Below are 20,279 nucleotides of genomic sequence, written 5' to 3'. Positions count from 1 at the left end.
ATCCTACTCATTTATTTGAAGTAATAAAGGGGACCTGCACCCTGGGTTCCCTCTTACTTTGCTATTCTTCCAGTATTTTGTCATGACCTGTGTTTTTTTTAATGATGATAACATTTTTATTTAAAGTTTTGAATTCCAAATTCTATCCCACCTTCCCTCCCTCCTGTCCCTCTTTCCTAAGGTGGTAAGCAATCACATATAGGTTATACATGTAAAATTATGTAAAACATTATCATATTAATCATCTTGTATAAGAAAAGTTGAATAAAAGGGGGAAAATTTTAAAAAGTGAAAAATAGCATGCTTCGGTCTGTGTTCAGTCAATACCAGTTCTTTCTTTGGAGGTGGATAGTATGTTTCATCATTAGTCCTTTGGGATTGTCTTGGATCATTGTATTGCTGAGAATACTTAAGTCATTCAAAGTTCTTCATCGAACAATATTGCTGGTCATGACATGCTCTTGATGAAATTATGCTGACTCTTTGTTTTCACCCTTCTTTTCTAGATGTTCATTAAGTATCTTTTTAATTATATACTCTAATTGAATAGACCATCAGATCATCAGACTCTTTGATATGTTGGTTAGTTTTACTGGGGTTTTTTTTCTTTTTTTTCTTAAAAATTCTTTGTTTCAAGGAATTGATCCCTGGTTAAGAGAGGTTAAGATATATATGGGAAATGAATGTGCAATGTACAACACTTGTGGACTTCCCACCTCTGGAAAGAGGTAGGGTGGAGAATGTCTTCTCATATCTCCTCTTTTTTTTAAGTATTTTGGTTTTTTCTCCAATTACATGTTAAAACAATTTTTAACATTTTCTTTTAAAATGTCAAGTTCCAAATTCTAGCTTTCCCTCTCTCCTTTCCCTACCCCCTCCCTGAGATAGTAAGAAATAAAATATAGGTTATGCATGTGCGATCATGTAAAAACATTACCATATTCTTCATTTTGTGCAAGAAGACTCAAACAGCAAAAAAGAGTGAAAATGCATATCTCTTCTTTCAAGATACCCTTGTTCCTTGTAATTTTGCAACATTCAGTTTTGATTTTTTGTGGTTCTTTCTCTTTACATTGTTGTAGTCATTGTGTATATTGGTGTGGGGGTTTTTTTGGTTCTGCTTTCTTCAGCATCAGTTCATGTAGATGTTTCAATATTTTTCTGTATTTTTCATATTCATCACTTCTTACAGCACAGTAGTATTCCCTTACATTCATGTGCCACAGTTTGTTAACCATTTTCAAATTGATGCATATCTTCTTTGTTTCCAATTCTTTGATACAACAAAAAGTGCTACAATAAATATTTTAGTGTCTTCTCAATGGCCTTCTCAGGTGTAAGCCTAGTAATGGAACCTCTGGGTCAAAGGGTATGAACAACTTACTTACCTTATTTGCATGATTCAAAATTGCCTTCCAAAAATGGCTGTACTGATGCACACCTTTACCAGCAATGCACTACAATTTCTACAGTTCTTCCAGCATTGACTAGTCCATCTCTTGTCATTTTTGCCAGTTTGCAGGGAGTAACATGAAACCTCAGGATTGTTTCAGTTTGCATTTCTCTTACTAGTGATTTGGAGCATTCTTTCTCCAAATAGTATTCAAAACTAGTACCACTCATTCTAAATTTGATGCTCAATTTAATATTCAATACTTCTTCTAAAAAGGAAAAAAGGATTTATTAGGAAACATACTAAAACATACAGAAAAATCATACTAATATTTATATTTTTGTGTGAGCTTTGAAGATAAGCTATGTCTTTACTTAAATACATAGGGCTTGATATAGTAATAAAAGCAATGATATGATTGTTAATAGTTTTCAGTTCATTCGAGAATTGTTTGTTTTTTATATAACACATATACCAAGTCTTTTCTAGAGAAATTTGATGCAAAGATTTTCCCTTATCCAACCACTTTTCTTTCTTATCTTAGGTGCAGATATCAGTAACTTAAAAAATATATATACATTCTAGAATTTTGCCATGAATTAGAATTAAGCTCAATGGCCTATAGTTTATAGACTCCAATCTCCTCTCTTCTTGGAAAATCAGTGCACTTGCCTTTCTCCAGAACTGCTGCAGCTCTCTCATTTTCAATGATCTTTAAAATATCATTGACAGTGGCACAGCAGTTCAATTCTTTCATCACTCAGTAGATACGTGATTTGAACTCCTTGAGGGTAGATAAGTGCTGTCTTATTATCTTCTTTTTATCTTGAGTTTCCAATCCCTATCAGCCATTTTCATTCTGTCTTTCCTATTCTAAAAATCATTCCTTGACAGATAAAACAGAAGCACTTTTATTCTTAACAGGAATAAATTCCTTGGTAGTACCTTCAATGGAAATACATAACCAAGGAAGAACAAGTTTAAGGAGAATACAAAAATCTGCATATTTTAAGTTGCTTAGAGGACAGCCAGGTGAAGCTATCCAGCAGGCAATGTAGGGTTGGAGTTCAGGAAAGGATTAGAACAGTACCCTCTCTTCAGAGAGAGGGTAATTGAACCAAGGGGATTTGACTAGGTAACCAAAATAGAAAGGGTAGAAATAACAGAGAAAAGGGTCCAGGAAAGAGACTTAGGAGAATAGTCACTCTTGGGAACAGGAGGTAACAAAGTAACAAAGGTGACTAAGAAGGAGCTGTCATAGATATAATTGGATAAGTAGGTGAGAGCAGTGTCCCAAGAGCCAAGAGAGGAGAGAATATCCAGGAGGAAAAGGCAGGCAACCATTTCAGAAGCTGCACAAGGTGAGAGAAGATGAGAATTAAAGGAAGAATTGAATTTAAGACCCATGATGGCATGTTCATTAGAGTAGTGAAGTCCTACAGGAATAATTGGGAGAACAGTTTAGTTTCACAATTAAATGTGGGAGGAACAAAACCCACTAATAATCCCCAGTTATAACACTTTAGGGGTTGGAAAGCACTTTATTACAGCCTTCTCAAGGAGGTAGTACAAATGGTAATCTCCCCATTTTACAGATGAGTTTTTACAGAGACTCTGAGAAGTTAAGTGACTTGTCTGTGGTGATACAACCAGAAAGTGTCTAGGCTAGGATTCAGATCTAGGACTCCTAATTCTAAGTCTAGGACTTTATTTAGTATGCCGTACTTCCTCTCAAAAAGGAAGGGGAACCTTCCTAGAAAACTTGTTAAAATAGTTAATGAATGTTTACCTAAAGAGTTTCACATATGAAAAAGCATATTAAGGGTTTTTATTCTATTTTGTGAACTTTGAAGATAAGTTATATCTTTACTTACATGTATATGGTTTGATCGAGATAGCTTTAGTAAAACGTACAACAAAATCTTAAAGTTGTAAAGAACATTAAAGATCAAGTATGTCTCTCAACACAAAAATCCTTTTTATAGAAATCATTCCTGTATCTGCACTTTCTCTTTCTTCCTTATGACAGGAACTTTGTGTAGCTTCTAGGCAGCCACTGCTTGACTAGGGAAGGCAGAGAGCTGAGCTGCTGGGCTCCTCACAGAGCATGGCATCTGGGAAATCCCCTAGGCTCAGCCTTTCTTAGGTCAGTGCAGCCTTCACAGCTATTAGTCCGTGGTTTATCTCAGTTCAGTTCTCTAGCAGCTGAAGTGGTGTGAGGGTGCTTCCTTTATCCAGGATGCTCTAGTGCTGTTTCAGCAAAGCCAATGAAAATAGCAGAAGCCTTTTTATTGTTCTTTTACTCCCTTAGGCAGGAGATAGGAAAGGTTTCTTCTTTCCTGTTCACAATGGTTCTTAGTAGGGGTAAGTTCCCTCAATGAGGAATCTCTACCTTCACTTATGGGGATCAAACAATTATATTTCCCTGATTCCTCTTGGGGTATTATATAAATAAGTGGCTAGGAGAGTAGGCACTCTGAGCCCTTGGACAAGTTCATTGTCTTTGCTGGTTTCCCCATATGCTGTGCTCTTAAGCCTCAGACCTTTTTTAGGCTTCAGAATGTTTCCTTTACATCTGAAAAGGCTTCCCCTTTATATTTTTACTTTTCTGGCTTTGCCTATTCTGACCTTCAGATCTGCTAAATCTAAAGGTATAAAATTATACACAAAATAAGTGCAAGGTCATTTTTAGGAGGAAGAAACTGGTAGCTTGTAGGATTATCAGGTTTCGTGTAAAAGATGGTGCTTAAGGGGGCTGCTAGGTGACGCAGTGGATAAAGCACTGGCCCTGGATTCAGGAGGACTTGAGTTCAAATTTGGCTTCAGACACTTGACACTTAATTAGCTATGTGACCCTGGGCAAGTCATTTAACCCTCATTGCCCCACAAAAAAAAAAAAAAAAGAAAGAAAGAAAAGAAAAATGGCACTTGAACTGAGCTTTGGAGAATACCAGGATTCTAAGAGAAGTGAGGAGGGAGGGCATTCCAGGCCTGAGGCACAGAGCAAAGGCACAGAGATGGGAGAGTGTGTTACAGGAGGAATAGTAAGAAAGCCAGTTTGGTTTGACTGGAGTGTATAAGGAGGGTGGAAAGAAAGGTTAAAGCCAGGTTGTGAAGGGCTTAAAAGCTAATCAAGGTGGGGCAGCTTGGTGGCGCAGTGGATAGAGCACCGGCCCTGGAGTCAGGAGTACCTGAGTTCAAATCCAGCCTCAGACACTTAACACTTACTAGCTGTGTGATCCATGGCAAGTCACTTAAACCCAATTGCCTCACTAAAAAAAAAAAAAAAAAAAAAAAAAAAAGGGAGCTTATAGTTTATGCACAAGGCAAAATGGAAACACTAGAGTTTATTGAGGAATGACATGGTCAGAGCTGTACTTCAATAAAATCATTTGGTTGATTAATCTTTTTAGCATCTTGTATGGAGTTTGGAGGAGAGAGCTGAGGTAGAGAGATCAATTAGTAGGCTATTGCAATAGACTAGGTAAAAGATTATATATGTACCTGAACTGGGGGTGTGGCTGTGTACATAGGAAATGATGGGAGAGATTTGGGGAAGATAGAAATGGCAGAGTTGGCAATTGATTAGATATTTGGAGAAAGTGAGGGTAGAGTTGAGAATGACATCTAAGTTGCAAACCTCTGACATGATTTATGACAACCAGGTAATCCCCTGACCTCTTAATACTATAGGGCCCAGAAGTGTCAAACTTTATGCCTGGAACCTGTAAAACTCAGATGCAACTGTAAACCAGATTAAAATGTATTTGAGAAATGTTTAACAAAAAATAGAAATACAGCACAATATAGATTATGACCATTTGTTGTTTTCTAAGTCAATATGTGATATTTGAATTTGATACCACTGTTCTAGGCAACTCCTTTAAAACCAAATCCCAGTGAAAGTGCCAATCTGCATTGGTAAAGGGAGTTTCCTAATCTTGGGAGTTCACTATATCAATGAAACCATAGGTTCAGTCCTTTTCCATTCTTGTAAGCAACGTTTTCTGTCAGTATTATTTCATTATATTGTTCAAATAAATTCACATGTAAAATTATGAGTGTTAGACTTATGTTTTCTTTTTTGAGTTTCTTCTTTTCAATCAATACTTAGTTTTCTCCTTCCCTGCTCATTTGCTTATCTTTTTCCTACTTCTTGGGTTTTATTTAAATTATTAATTTCTTTTTTTTCTTTTATTTAGTTGGCTCTTTCTCTTCCCTTTTGTTTCTTTTTTCGCCACTTAATTCAAAAAGTAAGTGAAAAATCTCCTTCTACTTCTCCCCCAACATTTTATTCCCTGTGTCATACGATCTCTATATTTGACCTTTTAGTTCTATTTCTTATCTTTATATTTGATCATTTGAGGTAAAGACAATATTGGTATTATACAGTTAAATTTCTTTTCCAAATCATATATTATAAGCATGTATTTTATGGAGCTTAATATATTGAGGCGAAACATGCTTAAATAACTAAACGTCTTTTTTTTTAGGAGAACAGTTTCGTACGTTGTGTCTCATATTAATGACTTTGAAGAAATCATTCCAAGTTCAAATCCATCCTCTCAAATCGACATAGAGAAGAGCTATTTGCTTACTCAGAATGACTATAAAGAAGTCTTCCACTTGGTTACTTGTTTTGAGAGATGGCCAACACTTCAAACAACCAATCAAGGTAAAGCAGTTGTAAGTTTTACTATGCATAAAACAGCACTTACTGAGTAGTTGATTTGCTCTTCTGAGAATGATCTTTTTTTATTCTAGCAGATAAAAAAATATATTGAAGGTGCTTCCTAACAGAATTATATATTTTTTCAGTTTAGCTACTGTGGCAAATAAAATGAAATTGGATCACCTAATTTCTGTCCCAAGTTTAGGGAAAATTAGCTGGGGTTTATCATATATTTGTTACTTAGAAATTAGAGGCTGCTGCACCAGTTTGGGGGCATTAAGAATTTATTAAAGCATATTAGATATTAATAAAGAGAGCCCGCATGGCTCTGAAAGATAAGAAAGCCTAGCTAGGAAAGAGGGGAGAGAGAGAACTGGGCTGCATGGCTCTCTTTCCGCATTCCCAGGCCAAGAGAGTGAGTCACTGTGTCAGCTTGTTGTGGACAGAAAGAGAGCCCGCCCTTATACATTGCTCAAAGCTAATTGGCTAGCATTATTCAAAACTACTGGTTTACTGGAATTGAGGGTGATCAAGATGATGTCAGAGTACTGAGCCCTCCAAGGGGAAAAAGTCTTCAGGTAGGTGTGGTTTTAATCCCTATTCACAGTCCAAGGTCCAACCACATTTCCTTTGAAATTCTCCTGACTCTGGGCTGGCCCCAAGAAAGGTCTGGTGAGGCTCTCTGGGTCTCATAGAACTCCAAAACACCCTATTATTAATAATTTTCTCACACTACATTGAGCAAAATGGTGTATTTTGCCACTTTTATGACATCCTTATTGTAAACTGGGTAATTTTTTTCACATTGATTTTTTAAAACTTTGTGTTCTAAATTTTCTTCCCTCCCTCCCTCCTCAACCCTCCCTATGAAATCAAGCAATTCAATGTAAGTCATACATGTGCAGTTATGCAAAACATCTTCACATTAGTCAGGTTGTGAAAGAAAATAAACAAAATAACTTAAGAAAGAAGAACTAACAAATAAAATTATACTTCAATCTGTATTCAGATACCATCAGTTCTTTCTGTGTTAATGGTTTGCATTTTTCATACGTCCTTCTGATAGCATCCTGCTCATCATTTCTTTCACAGTTACTATTGCTAACTGTATTACCCTCCATCCTATTCCCTCCCCTTAATATTTATTCTATTTTCTATCTTCTTTCACCCTATCCCTCCTTGAAAGTGTTTTGCTTTTTATTGCCCCCTCCCCCAATCTGCCTTCCCTTCCTTCACCTCTCCCATTCCAAAAATCCCCTTCCCCTCTCACTTTCCCTCAGGGCAAAATATATTACTATACCCACTTTAGTATGTATGCTATTCCCTCTTTGAGCCAATTCTGACGAGAATAAGGTCCACTCACTCCCCCACTCCTTCCCTATCTTCCCCTCTACTCCATAAGCTTTTTCTTGTTTCTTTTATGTGAGGTACTTTACTCTAGTCCACCTCTCCCTTTCCCTTTCTTCCAGTGCATTCCTCTTACCCCTTAACTTTAATTTAAAGATGTCATCATAGATCAGCTAAGTGACACAGTGGACAAAGCACCAGCCCTAGACCCAAGAGGCCCCGAGCCCAAATCCGGCCCCAGACATAAACCACCCCACCCTGACTGCCCCAACAAAAAACAAGGATAGACAAAAAATAAATGCTTTACAGATATCATCCCTTCATATTCAATTCACACCTGTGCCATCTAAGTATATTCCTTTCAGCTGCCCTAATACTGAGAAAGTTCTTATGAGTTAGAAGTGTCATCTTCCCATGTAGGAATGTAAACAGTTTAACCTTTTAATATCCCTCCTGATTTCTTTTTCCTGTTTACCTTTTTATGCTTCTCTAGGGTCTTGTATTTGAAAGTCAAATTTTCTATTCAGTTCAGGTCTTTTCATCACAAATGCCTGAAAGTCCTCTTTTTCATCGAAGTCCTATCTTTTCCCCTGAAAGATTATACACAATTTTTCTGCATAGGTGATTTTTGGTTGTAGTCCCAGTTCCTTTGCCCTCCAGAATATCATATTTCATGCCCTCTGGTCCTTTAATGTAGATGCTGTTAGATCTTGTGTTATCCTTACTATAGCTCCACAGTATTTGAATTCCTTTTTTATAACTGCTTGCGATATTTTCTCCTTGACCTGGGATCTCTGGAATTTGGCTATATTCCTGGAAGTTTTCCTTTTGGGATCTCTTTCTGTAGGTGAATGGCGGATTCTTTCAATTTCTATTTTACCTTCTGCTTCTAGAATATCCAGGCAATTTTCCCTGACAATTTCTTGGCAGATGATGTCTAAACTCTTATTTTGATCATGGTTTTCAGGTAGTCCAATGATTTTGACATTTGACAAGGTCTGAAGACTGAAGAGGACTAAAGAAAGTGAAGTTCTCTTACTTTCTCCAACTCTGCCCCATCCCCCTAAGGAGAGAGTCTTATACCAATGAACTTTGGAATAGGGGTTATACTTGTTATTAGTATTTTAGAAGACGGTATAAGTAGAATATTATTTAGACTGTCAGCAGCCTTTACGTTCTTTTACTTTTATCCATATGTGTGTGTATGTATGTATATGTGTATGTATACTTACTCTGATTTCTGAGATTAGCCTCAAAAGCCCACCTTGGAAATTTGTTCTCAACTTATGGGCTCTTTGGCACTGGAATTCCTCTGAGACTTTAGCTCTAAGGTAGCCTTAACTACTTTAGGAAAAATAAATGTTTCCTATGACTTTAATCAAAGAGAAGCTTAGCACCTATGCAAGTTTTTTTCTCTGACCCTAAGAGTTCTTGCTTTCCTTCTCTCATGCAATAGAAAAAAAAATCATTTTTCATGGTTTCCATACATAGAATCTAACTCTATCTCCTGATCTATTAATCCACATCCTATGATTAGATTATATCTAATCAAGACAGAGATTTCTCTTTCCTTCTTTAGGAAAAGTTGACTGTTCCACCTGCTCTCAGCTCTAAATCTAGGAACTTGTTTAAATAGATTTTTCCATAAAAATTTCTCATTAATAATTTCCTAGAAACTCATAACTTTGACAAATGGATACAGATCCTTATAAAACTGATTTTTTTAATTACCCAGATTCTGTACATAGAATAAATAGAATTTTGTTGAGATTTTTTAACAAAAAATCAGTCAGCAAATATTTAAGCAAATTTAATTATTAAGCATTATTATTTTGTTTTAATTTGTTTAAATTAATTATTACTTGATAATTAAGCAAAAAAGTATTAATTAAAGCACTATGTACCAAGCACTATGCTAGGCTCTGGAGATACAAGTACAGAAAATAAAATAATCCCAACAGGCAATGAACTTATCTTCTCATGGTGGAAATAACAAGTACATATGCAAATATATGTAGCAGATATATGTGTGTATGTATACATAAATGAAAATATACACAAAGAATTATATACAAGATAGCTTGGAAGAGGTATCATACAGAAGATAGTACTTTGAGCTGCATCTTAAAGAGAGATGCTCTTTCAGGGAGAGAAAAAGAGATTAGAGTGCAATCTAAGCTTAGGGGATAGCCACTGTAAAGGTACAAAGATAGGGCCTGGAGTGTTGTGTGTGAAGAATAGAAAGAAGGTCAGTTTGGTTGAATCACAGGGTATGAGAGAAATGTCCAAGGAAAGATAAATTGAAAACAAATTGTGTAGAGCTTTAAAAGTGAAACAGAGTTTATACTTTATTCTAGAAGCATTAGGAAGCCACTGGAGTGAGTTGAGTAAGAAAGTTACATAGTCAGATCTGTGCTTAAGGAAAATTACTTGGGCAGCAGGATAGAGGATGAACTAGGTGAGAGCCTTCAGACAAGGAGACCAAAGAGAAAGCTATAACCATGTAGACAAGAGGTAATAAGGATCTGAACTAAGGTGGTAGAAGTGTAAGTGAAGAGAAAAGATCAGATACAAGAGATGGGAAGGTAGAAAAGGCAAGATTTGGTTACTGATTAGATATTTGAAGTGAGGGGAAGTGAGAAATCCCCCAGGTGACAAGGTTGTAAATCTGGAAGACTGAAAAGATAGTGGTGCTTTTAAGACAGAAATAGGAATGTTTAGAAAAGGGGAGGGCTTAAGGGTAAAGAAAATAGATTCCGTTATGGACATGTGTTAAGATGTCCACGGAACATGTAGTTTGACATGTCCAATAGACAATTAGTGATGCAGGACTAAATATCAGAGGAGATACTGGAGTTGAATATATAGTTCTGGGAGTCACAATTTACATTCTGTTAAGTTTTAGGTTCTTTAGTTTGTGATAAATAAATGGTTTTTGTGATTAAATTTTCAAAAATGTTAGCCTTTAAAAAACAAAAATAAAATTCCCTGAGTATGTAAACCTCTTGAAATATGCTAAATATACCTATGTGTATTTGTCTGGAGATGCTCCTTACCAAAGTGGTTGGCCATTTGGTGATGCATTTTTTGCCCATGGCAGCCCAAGTAACAAATAAAATATCATGGCCCTCAGTCTTTTCAGCCTCCTTTTGCAGGTGAAGTGACAATGATGAAGCAATGGAAGAAAGGGCAGAGGTTACTATGAACCACCCAGTTATTAGACCTTCTATAAATTTTCATTTGAATGTTGGTATTCTAAATGTGAGATCCTTGCCCAAACACCAAAAAATAGACGTACTGCTGGAGCAGCTGAATCATATTCATCGTAACAGTCTCATAAAACCAGAAGAAAGAATTGGAAGGATGGTTCACAGATACTTCTTGGATAGGCCAAAAAAAAAAGAAAAGGAATTGGCAGAGTTGAGTTGTTTTTTATTCTATGTGTGATGGAGTTTTGCAAATGCCCAGATTACCTAAGATGGAGACACCCATGTGGCAGATACCAGAGAACTGCTTCTTGGAAACTAGGGCAGGCACAGGCATGGACATTTGCCCTTGGCCTGCTGCATAGTTGGGAGCAACGTTTTTTTTTTTTCCATTGGCTGAATAGCCAGAGCTGCCTGCATCTTTAAAATTATCTAATTGGACATAGGCATTCTCTTTACAGCATTTGTATCTCAGAGCAAAGGACTCATTCATTTGCAGCAGGTGATACCATGACATGAGGTGGGGAAGGACTGAGGGTCACCTTCCCTTCTTCTTGGGCCATGTGGCTCCTAGAAGCTGGCTTGGGGTTTTGTCCTTTTTTAGTTCTACGTTCAAAGACCAGAGTTCAACCCAGAAGCATGAGCCATGGGCATCTTGGCACCTAGGATTCCAAGCTAGATGTTCCCAGCTAGACCAGCAGGGAAGTATTGAGCAGTTAATTTTCTTGGATGCCAGCCAGTGGGGCTTTGGACTTGAACTTGGCGGGACTGATACTACATAGGAACTGAGTCAGGATATAAACCTAATTCCCCTTCCCTCTCCAAAGACTTAGGTGGTGAAGGGGGAATTATGCTCCTGAAGTCTTGGGGAAAACGTTTGTACATGTGTTCTTGTTATATCTTTGAAGTAAATAATATTCTCTAAAAGCACCTTTAGGGGATCAGGGGACAGGAAGGAACCTCTCTTAATCTCTGCCATGAGCAAGATTCTCTCATTAAGGGGCACAGTTCCATGTAACTACTTATATCAGATTAGCTTTTACAGTTCCATTTAATGACATACCAGATTCCCTGGGTGACAAAGTAGATCGAGCACCAGGCCTGGAGTCAAGAAAACCTGAGTTCAAATCCAGTTTTTTACATTAGCTGTGTAACCCTGGGCAAGTCTCCTTTGGTCTCAGTTTCCTCATCTCTAAAATGGAGGTAAAATAGCACCTGTTTCCCAAAGTTGTTGTGAGAATCAAATGAGATGATATTTGTAAAGCGCTTAGCACAGTGCCTGCCACTTAGTAGGCACGATAGAAATGTTAGCTAGTATTATTATTGTTAAAAGCAATATGCAACAATTTACTATATCTTCACCATTTTACAATCGACCAAAAGGTATAGATAATATGATAAATTTTGATGAATGTTTATTCTGCAAAAGCATTTGATTCAGTTGTCACCTTAAAAGCTCTTTTCCAGCAAGATTAATCTTATCTATACACTAAAATCATTCAAAATTCTTTGAAAGAGCTAACAAAATTTAATCATGTCCATTGACCTTCTTTGTCACAAATATCAGGCAAGACATAAAACTGGGAGGTGTATGCTTGCCAGAGATGTTAACCACTGTGATAAAGGATATCCAGTACAGAGGCCAAGATGAAGAGATTTCTCTGGATGATGATGTTCTACAAATGTTCCTATTTCTGAGTAACATTTTAGTGATTGCATCAAATCCTGTAACATTGCAGAGATTCCTGGAAGAGATCTGTAGCTATTCAAAATGTGTAAGAGATAAAACAATTTCAGCTATCTCCATGTACTAGGACACCAAGAAGTCAAATGAGGTACAGCAGAGAAGGCAATTTCCTAATCCTTAACGCGATCCCTCAGCACCCCTTCCCCCACCAAGCCCCAACATAGGGCTGCACAAACCAGCACATGGGCTTAAAATAGAAGTCATTAACTATTCTCAGGCAATATGATGATCCAAGACAACTCCAAAAGACTCACAATGAAAAATGCTATACAGAGAAAGAACTGATAGAGTCTGAGTGCAGATCAAAGCATACTATTTTTCACCTTTTTTCATGTTTTTTTTTCCCTTTTGGTTTATGGTTTCCTTTGGTTTATGGCTTCTTTTATAACATGACTAATATAGAAATATGTTTTGCATGATTGCACATATATAACATGTATCAAATTGCTTACCATCTCAGGGAGAGGGAAGGGGAAGGAGGGAGAGAGGGAGAAAATTTGGAACTCAATATTTGAACCTAAGTCATTCTGATACCAAGTCCTGCACTCAATGTACTGTGTCAGGTATACCTTGACTTGTTAGCTTTTTGTAAGCCAAAGATATTTTCCCTTTAACTTTATTTATTTATTTACTTTTTTATTTATTCATTTATTTTTGCGGGGCAATGAGGGTTAAGTGACTTGCCCAGGGTCACACAGCTAGTAAGTATCAAGTATCTGAGGACAGTTTTGAACTCAGGTCCTCCTGGATCCAGGGCTGGTGCTTTGTCCACTGTGCCACCTAGCTGCCCCTCTAATTGATCCTAAATTGGTGTTGACTTACCACTTAAGCTTTGAATTTCTCTGTAGACATATGTGTGTTCGCAGATCATATTTTTCTTTTTTTGTTTGTTTGTTTTGGTTTTTGGTTTTTTGGTGGGGCAATGAGGGTTAAGTAACTTGCCAGGGTCACACAGCTAGTAAGTGTCAAGTGTCTGAGGCCGGATTTGAACTCAGGTCCTCCTGACTCCAGGGCCAGTGCTCTATCCACTGAGCCACCTAGCTGCCCACAGATCACATTTTTAAAGGAATCTAGCAGACTCCTTTTGTAAATTGAATAAGCCTTTTGTAATGCAAACAATAATTTTGAATTAATCCGTTTAGTAAGTGGATATACCTGTATTTCTCTGATAATTTCTATAACAATCATTCCCCTCTTAAAACACATATTATCTATCTAGAGATAAGATATAGAAATGGAAGCAGCTTAGACTAACACAAAAGAGGAGCTAACTAATGTTCTTCCCCTGCCCCCTGCAGTAGTCTGTGTGCTGTTAGCAGAAGCTTTTCATAATGTTTAAGAATATTTCATTAAACAAGTAGTCTTTTTAAATTGTCTATTAACTTAGCATACATAATTTCCATGGTTCTCAGTTTAATAGAAGCTCTGCTGAAGCAAACTATTTAGGGAAGTATAATCATGGTCAGTCCTATGAGGATCAAAGGAAATACTATATGTAAAGCATTTTATGATATGTAAATGGTAGCAATAATGACATTGATGATATACAGAAAAATAAGCCATCTGTGCAGTGGGATTTCAGGTGGACAAGAATACCCTCCACCTATTCCCAAATACTACCTTATCTGCTTGCTTATGCCTAAAAATAATGCCAATGATTGTGGCAATGGTGATAGCTTAGTGTTTTTCAGTCATTGGTATGAGTTGTTTCCATTCTTTCATGCTAGCAGTTTTTGATTAGGGAACAAGTCTGAGAGAACTGAAGACAATAAGTGCCCAAATGAAGATTCAGGAAGATAGAAACCCCTGAAAGAATAGGAGTATAAAAAGCTAGAAAAGAAGGTTCATTTCACAAAATTACCCAGGACTCTGTGGGTATAATCATTTTTTTAAGGAATTTAAGGGCGTGAGAAAGATTCTTCTGTCAAGGAAATTGTTCTTCAATGAACCGAATAATACCTTGAAGTGCAAAAAAGTTTGAAAATGTTAAAATATGCTTGTATTAGTGTTTATGGTAACTGCTTTTTATTCCTTTCTGATTTCTTCTTATTCTTATTTTTTCCAGATTTATTTATTGATGATGAAATGATTTTTATAGATAGTTTGATGGAGTATAAAAAACAACTACCTACTTTGTATACCCTTCTGAGTAGACTAAAAGTGTTTTTATTAAAAGATCCTTGTTTAGATTTCAAAGAACAACAAATCCTCATAGAAGCTGATCATTTCAGGTACTTAATCACTGGTCACTGGTATTGTTACTATATTTAATAGGGGGAAATGTTCTTTCCATGTTCTCAGTTTTAATGTCTCTGTGCCATTAATTCAATTTTAATCATCATGGGATTTGTTTGGTTTCAATTCAGTGTCTCCACAGCCTTTCCAGTATATAAATATCAGTTCAAAGACTTAACTGAAATTGAGGTGAAAGAAAGATATCGGGGGCGGCTAGGTGGCGCAGTGGATAGAGCACCAGCCCTGGAGTCAGGAGTACCTGAGTTCAAATCCAGCCTCAGACACTTAACACTTACTAGCTGTGTGACCCTGGGCACACAAAAAAAACAAAAAGAAAAAAAAAAAGATATCTCCATTCTCCATTTAATTTTAGTTGAAATAGTTCCTGTATAAATCCAAAATACCAGAATAACTTAAAACTGGTGTTTTTATGAGTGTTTAGGTTTAAGGTAATTCACGTTGCCATGCCTATAAGGCCTAGATTTGTGATTCATTTAGTAAAAATGATGCCATATTTAATTTTAAATTCTGCATAATGTGAAATAATTATTTCATTACAGATATGTGGCTGAAAACAAGCTCTTAATAATAATATGTATTTACATTTTGAGAATCAAAAACATGAGAAAAATGTTAGTGCCCAAGTTACAGCTTTTTATGAGGCATCTAAAAGCAAATCTTTTTAGCTCAGTCACTTCTGTATCACCATAATATTGTTAGAGGATAGATTTTCTATATAAAGTTTTGACTAGGTGGCATTCTGGGGAGACTGCAGTTAAAGAAATACTTCTAACCTACATCAGAGTAACCCCAAGACATCCCTCCAGGAATTTAAAAAAAAAAACACAAAGAATTTCGAATCCTCACTAAGCATAACAGTGCTTAGTATTTTGTTCTCCTCTCAAAATGTTCAAAGAAACAAAAAACCTCTTGTTAGAATTTAGGCAGCGCTTTGAAGTCAGTGGAAAGTCAGTGAATGAATAAAATGAAAATCATTCTCCAAAATTCATTTTTACTCTATTTCCTCCTGTTTTGCTTAAATGTAAGAAATGCTCATAAATATTAGGAGATCTGATATTTATAAGAGTTATATGTGCGGGGGCAGCTAGGTGGCACAGTGGATAGAGCACCGGCCCTGGATTCAAGAGGAACTAAGTTTAAATCCAGCCTCAGACACTTGACACTTACTAGCTTTGTGACCCTGGGCAAGTCACTTAACCCTCATTGCCCAGCCAAAAAAAAAAAAAAAAGAGTTATATGTGCAAGAAGACAATTTGGGCATGGCTCTTTAAAAGATCTGGGTTTCCCCAGATTATATAGCAATATGTATTGTCAAGTAATATGATTCTTCTATATAAGGAAATCTGCAGGCAACTAAAGTTTCCCTAACATGGCCCCTATAGTTTGGGGGCACAAGAATTCCTCACATAGGCAGTAAACCATATATATATACACACACACACACATATATACGGATATATACACATACATATATACATACATATGTGTGTTTATTATATATATGTGTTTAATAACACATATGCATATATGTATATATAAATACATGTATACATATACAAATAAAACAGGACAACTCAGGATTGATGATCGGTAATCAGAACAAAGAATTGACTTAAGATGTCTATTTAAAATGGAATTTGAGGGATTAACAATAATAATGTGCCAATTTCCCTTTTTCTTTTTTCTTTTCAGGGAATATGCTCCTTTTCAAAGCAATTTGGAAGTCCATGAGAAAGAAGAGTTTTATATAATTAAGGAGCTATTTAAAGATGAAAAGGTATTGTTGTTAAAGTTTGGTCCTAGTAATGTTTTAATAACTCTTATTTAGTAATGTATTTATAAAAATGGTAGAACAAATTTCTATAAATGTTATGTCTGTAGCATGCTATATATGATCGTGAAACAAAAAATATTTGGCAATGGGTTGAATGTGGGAGAGTTATGCCATTGATAACGATGGAGAAATTACAAAGGAATGATTCTGGGGATTCAGTACACCTCCCTAATCTTGACCAATTTCATCCGTTTAAGGTTTTAAGTAAGAAGCAGTATGGCATAAGTGGAGAAAGCCCTAGAACTAAATTCAAGAACTGGTTTCATATCCCCTCTCCACTTTTTACTAGGTGTGTGACTTTGGGTAAGTCCCTTAAAATCTGAAAGCCCCAGTTTCCTCACTTACAAAATCAAGATAACATTCCCTATAGCATCTCTCTCAGAAGAGGCCACATGGCTTAGCGGCTACAAAGGTAGCCTCAGAACCCACAAGGCCAAGGTGTTCTATCTGACATAGATGTACTGTGTGACCCTAGATGAATTACTTAACCTCTCAGTGCCCCTGGAAACTAAGTCTTAAATTGCAGAGCAGGAGGCTGATCTGTGTTGGTAGAAGGAGTTCCATTACTGGGAACTCTTTGCTACTAAAATCCCAAGACTGCTTTAAAAAAAAAATTACTCCTCACAGCTGTCAAGAGGAACAAATGAAATATTGTGTGTAAAGTACTTTACAATTCTTAAAATGCTCTGTAAATGTCAGTTGTTATTGTCTAGTGGAAATACCATGGAGAAAATTGGAGGGTATAAGATAAAGACGAGAGTGAAGGTTAGAGATTTATTCACGTAACAGAAGTCATATGAACAATGGTTTCCCAAAGGGTCTTAGGACTGCCAGTGGCTCATCAGCTTGAGGGGCAGGGAAGAGAAACACTTTTTATCACATTAAAGGCTAAACTTTTACAAAGCAGTCTATTATTTGCAGCTTGTAGTTCAAGAAAGTACAAAATAAGTTTTCTCTTAAAATTGATTTTCAAAGATTATTAGGTACTGAAGGAGAAAGTGGTTTTATTGCATTTGAGCCTTTAAAAAAAAACTAGACCCAATTAAAAAGCAAAAGTACTTTAAAAGGTAAAAATCTACTTGCATTTCTAACTCACATGTTTTCAACATAGTGATTTCTTCTGAAATAGGTTTTAGATAGATTATCATTTTAAGAAAGGCTTCATTTATTCTTGTGCTTTCTAGTGTTTTTTTGTCTGTTTTTGTTTTTTGTTTTGTTGGGGCAATGAGGGTTAAGTGGCTTGCCCAGGGTCACACAGTTAGTGTCAAGGGTCTGAGGCTGGATTTGAACTCAGGTCCTCCTGAATCCAGGGCTGATGCTTTATCCACTGTACCACCTAGCTGCCCTCTAGCATTTTTAATAGGAATAGATCTTGTATCTTGTCAAAAGCTTTTTCTGCATTTATTAATATAAAAACATGATTTTTGTTTTTATTGATATGGTCAATTATGCTTATTGTTTTCCTAACACTGAACCAGCGCTGCATTCCTGGCATAAATCCTATCTGGTCATAGTATATGATCTTTGTGATATATCGTTATAAACTTATTGCTGCTATTATTGTTGTTGAATTGTTTTCAGTCATGTCCAACTCTCTGTGACCCCATTTGGGGTTTTCTTGGCAAAGACACTATTTGTTATTTCCTTTTCCCACTCATTTTACCGATGAGGAGCTGAGGCAGAAGGGGTTAAATAATTTGCCCAGGGTCACACAGCTAGTAATTGAATGAGGCCAGATTCAAAGTCAGGTCTTCCTGACTCCAGGTCCATCACTCTATCTACTGTGCCACCTAGCTTCCTCAATCTCCTTGCTAGTATTTCATTAAAAATTTTTGCATCAATATTTATTAGGACAATTGGCCTTTGGTTTTCATTCCCTGTTTTTGCTCTCCCTGGTTTCAGAATCAAAATCATATTTGTGTCAAAAGTAATTTGGTAGGACTCCCTCTTTGCCTATTTTTCAAATAGTTCATATAGTATTGGAATTCTTACTTAAATGTTTGGTAGAATTCACTTGTAAACCCATTTGATCTCGGGGATTTTTTCTTAGGAGCTCATTTATAAATGAGCTTGTTCAATTTCAACATGTTCAGAATGAACTTAAGACTTCATTTTGTGTGTTGAAAATTTCCAGCATAAAAAAATCATTCATTTATTTACTGCCTTTTACAGCATCTCCAGGTTATATGTCTTCAGTCTTTTCAGGGGGCTGATCTCCTTGCAGTGGGAATAGAATCCATTCCACAGAATGGAGATCAGATCTTAGTCTCTCAGATGTGCCCTCCTTCCTCCCTTTCCCCAGTACTCATTTTCTCCAGTGAGCTGACCCTGGTGATAGGGACCAGAGATAGAGGAAGCTTCAGATGAATAAGTTGAAGGTTAGCTGTGTGTGTGTTTAGGTCTGCCTGGCCCCACATACTTTAAAGGGAGTGTTTGTTTTTGAAAATACTGTCACTTCTTAAAAATTCTCAAATGTTGAGAAATATTCAAAAATATTTATAGCAAATATTTAAACTCAGAAATTATATAGTTATCTCTAAGAATTACCATTATAATTTTTTAGCAATTGATTTTGCCAGTTGAACATGAATTATTGAAACCTGTCAGCCTCCAAGAAAGAACAGATAAAGTAACATCCTCGGAACTTAAGAAGTCCCTAAAATTAACTCCAGAAATAATCAGTCATACATTTGAAAATGAAAAACTCTTTGAAAGAGGTAAGAATTAAATTTTTAATGTTATGGTAAAAAACTTAACAATTTGCTGTTAAAATTTTTCTTTGAACCCACATATTTTATCATGTCTCTTATAGAACACACATCCAAATCTCAGAAGTACATATTTCTGTGATAAGTTATTTCTCACTTTCTTTTAGTTTTCACTTCTGTGGATAACTGGTATTATTTAAAGGTCAAACTCAGAACTTTTTTAAACATTATCCTAGCCAATTCAAAATGTTCATAGTCATACATCATAAAAGAATATACATTCAACTCTGTGGATACATATTTTAAATCAGGGGTTCTTAACTTTTTTTTGTGTCATTGTACCCCTTTGGCAGTCTGGAGAATCCTATGTATCCCTTCCCAGAAAAATGCTTTTAAACAATTGAGGGAAAGGTTAAATTTCAGTTAGAGGTTAGGGAAAATAAAAATGTAATTTTTTCCCATTCAAGTTAATGGACCTCCAAAACCTATCCGTGGACTGGAAAAGGTCTGTGGACCCCAGATTAAGAACCTCCATTTTAATGATTAGTTATAGTGATCTAGAATTGCTTATCTTCATAGTAGAGTTTAGATTAAGTACCTGGTCACTGATAGCTAGGCTGAATTAGATGAACATGAGGTCATCTATATGTATGGCACTCCCGTGACAAATATAAATGATTTGGAATCATCCTATCAGTTTGTATTATTTGTTCCTCTCCACCTCATTAGTATAAATATATTGATTTACTAGAAGTGGTAATACTGTGATTTCATTCCATTCAAAGGCATATATACAGGGGCAGCTAGGTGGCACAGTGTATAAAGCACCGGCCCTGGAGTCAGGAGAACCTGAGTTCAAATCCGGCCTCAAACACTTAACACTTACTAGCTGTGTGACCCCAGGCAAGTCACTTAACCCCAATTGCCTCACCAAAAAAAAAAAAAAAAGAAAGAAAAGCATATATACCTAATGTATCTTTAAAATGACACAAAACTTCAAAAACTTTCCCTCTGTTAACTTCCTGGATATACTGCTTCAAAGAATCTCTCACCTTGCTGTCAAAATCTATATTCTAGGCTTTTGTAATTAATAAAGCTTATCCCTTTCTTTTTCAG

General features: G+C 36.2%; 1 protein-coding gene across 1 annotated transcript in view; it reads left to right on the top strand.

The window, feature by feature from the left end:
- Nucleotides 1–20,279, top strand: part of SHOC1 (shortage in chiasmata 1) — a 123,400-nt gene that overhangs the window by 17,464 nt on the left and 85,657 nt on the right. Inside the window, exons 4-7 of the mRNA XM_043998679.1 lie at nucleotides 5,887–6,068; nucleotides 14,431–14,596; nucleotides 16,314–16,398; nucleotides 19,019–19,172. Coding sequence (XP_043854614.1) covers nucleotides 5,887–6,068; nucleotides 14,431–14,596; nucleotides 16,314–16,398; nucleotides 19,019–19,172 — 587 coding nt within the window. The remainder of the gene's footprint in view (nucleotides 1–5,886; nucleotides 6,069–14,430; nucleotides 14,597–16,313; nucleotides 16,399–19,018; nucleotides 19,173–20,279) is intronic.

The sequence above is a fragment of the Dromiciops gliroides genome, chromosome 1 (assembly GCF_019393635.1).
Source record: "Dromiciops gliroides isolate mDroGli1 chromosome 1, mDroGli1.pri, whole genome shotgun sequence".
NCBI lineage: Eukaryota > Metazoa > Chordata > Mammalia > Microbiotheria > Microbiotheriidae > Dromiciops > Dromiciops gliroides.
The sequence above is the reverse complement of the archived record's forward strand: the minus strand, read 5'-3'. Positions and strand labels throughout refer to the sequence as shown.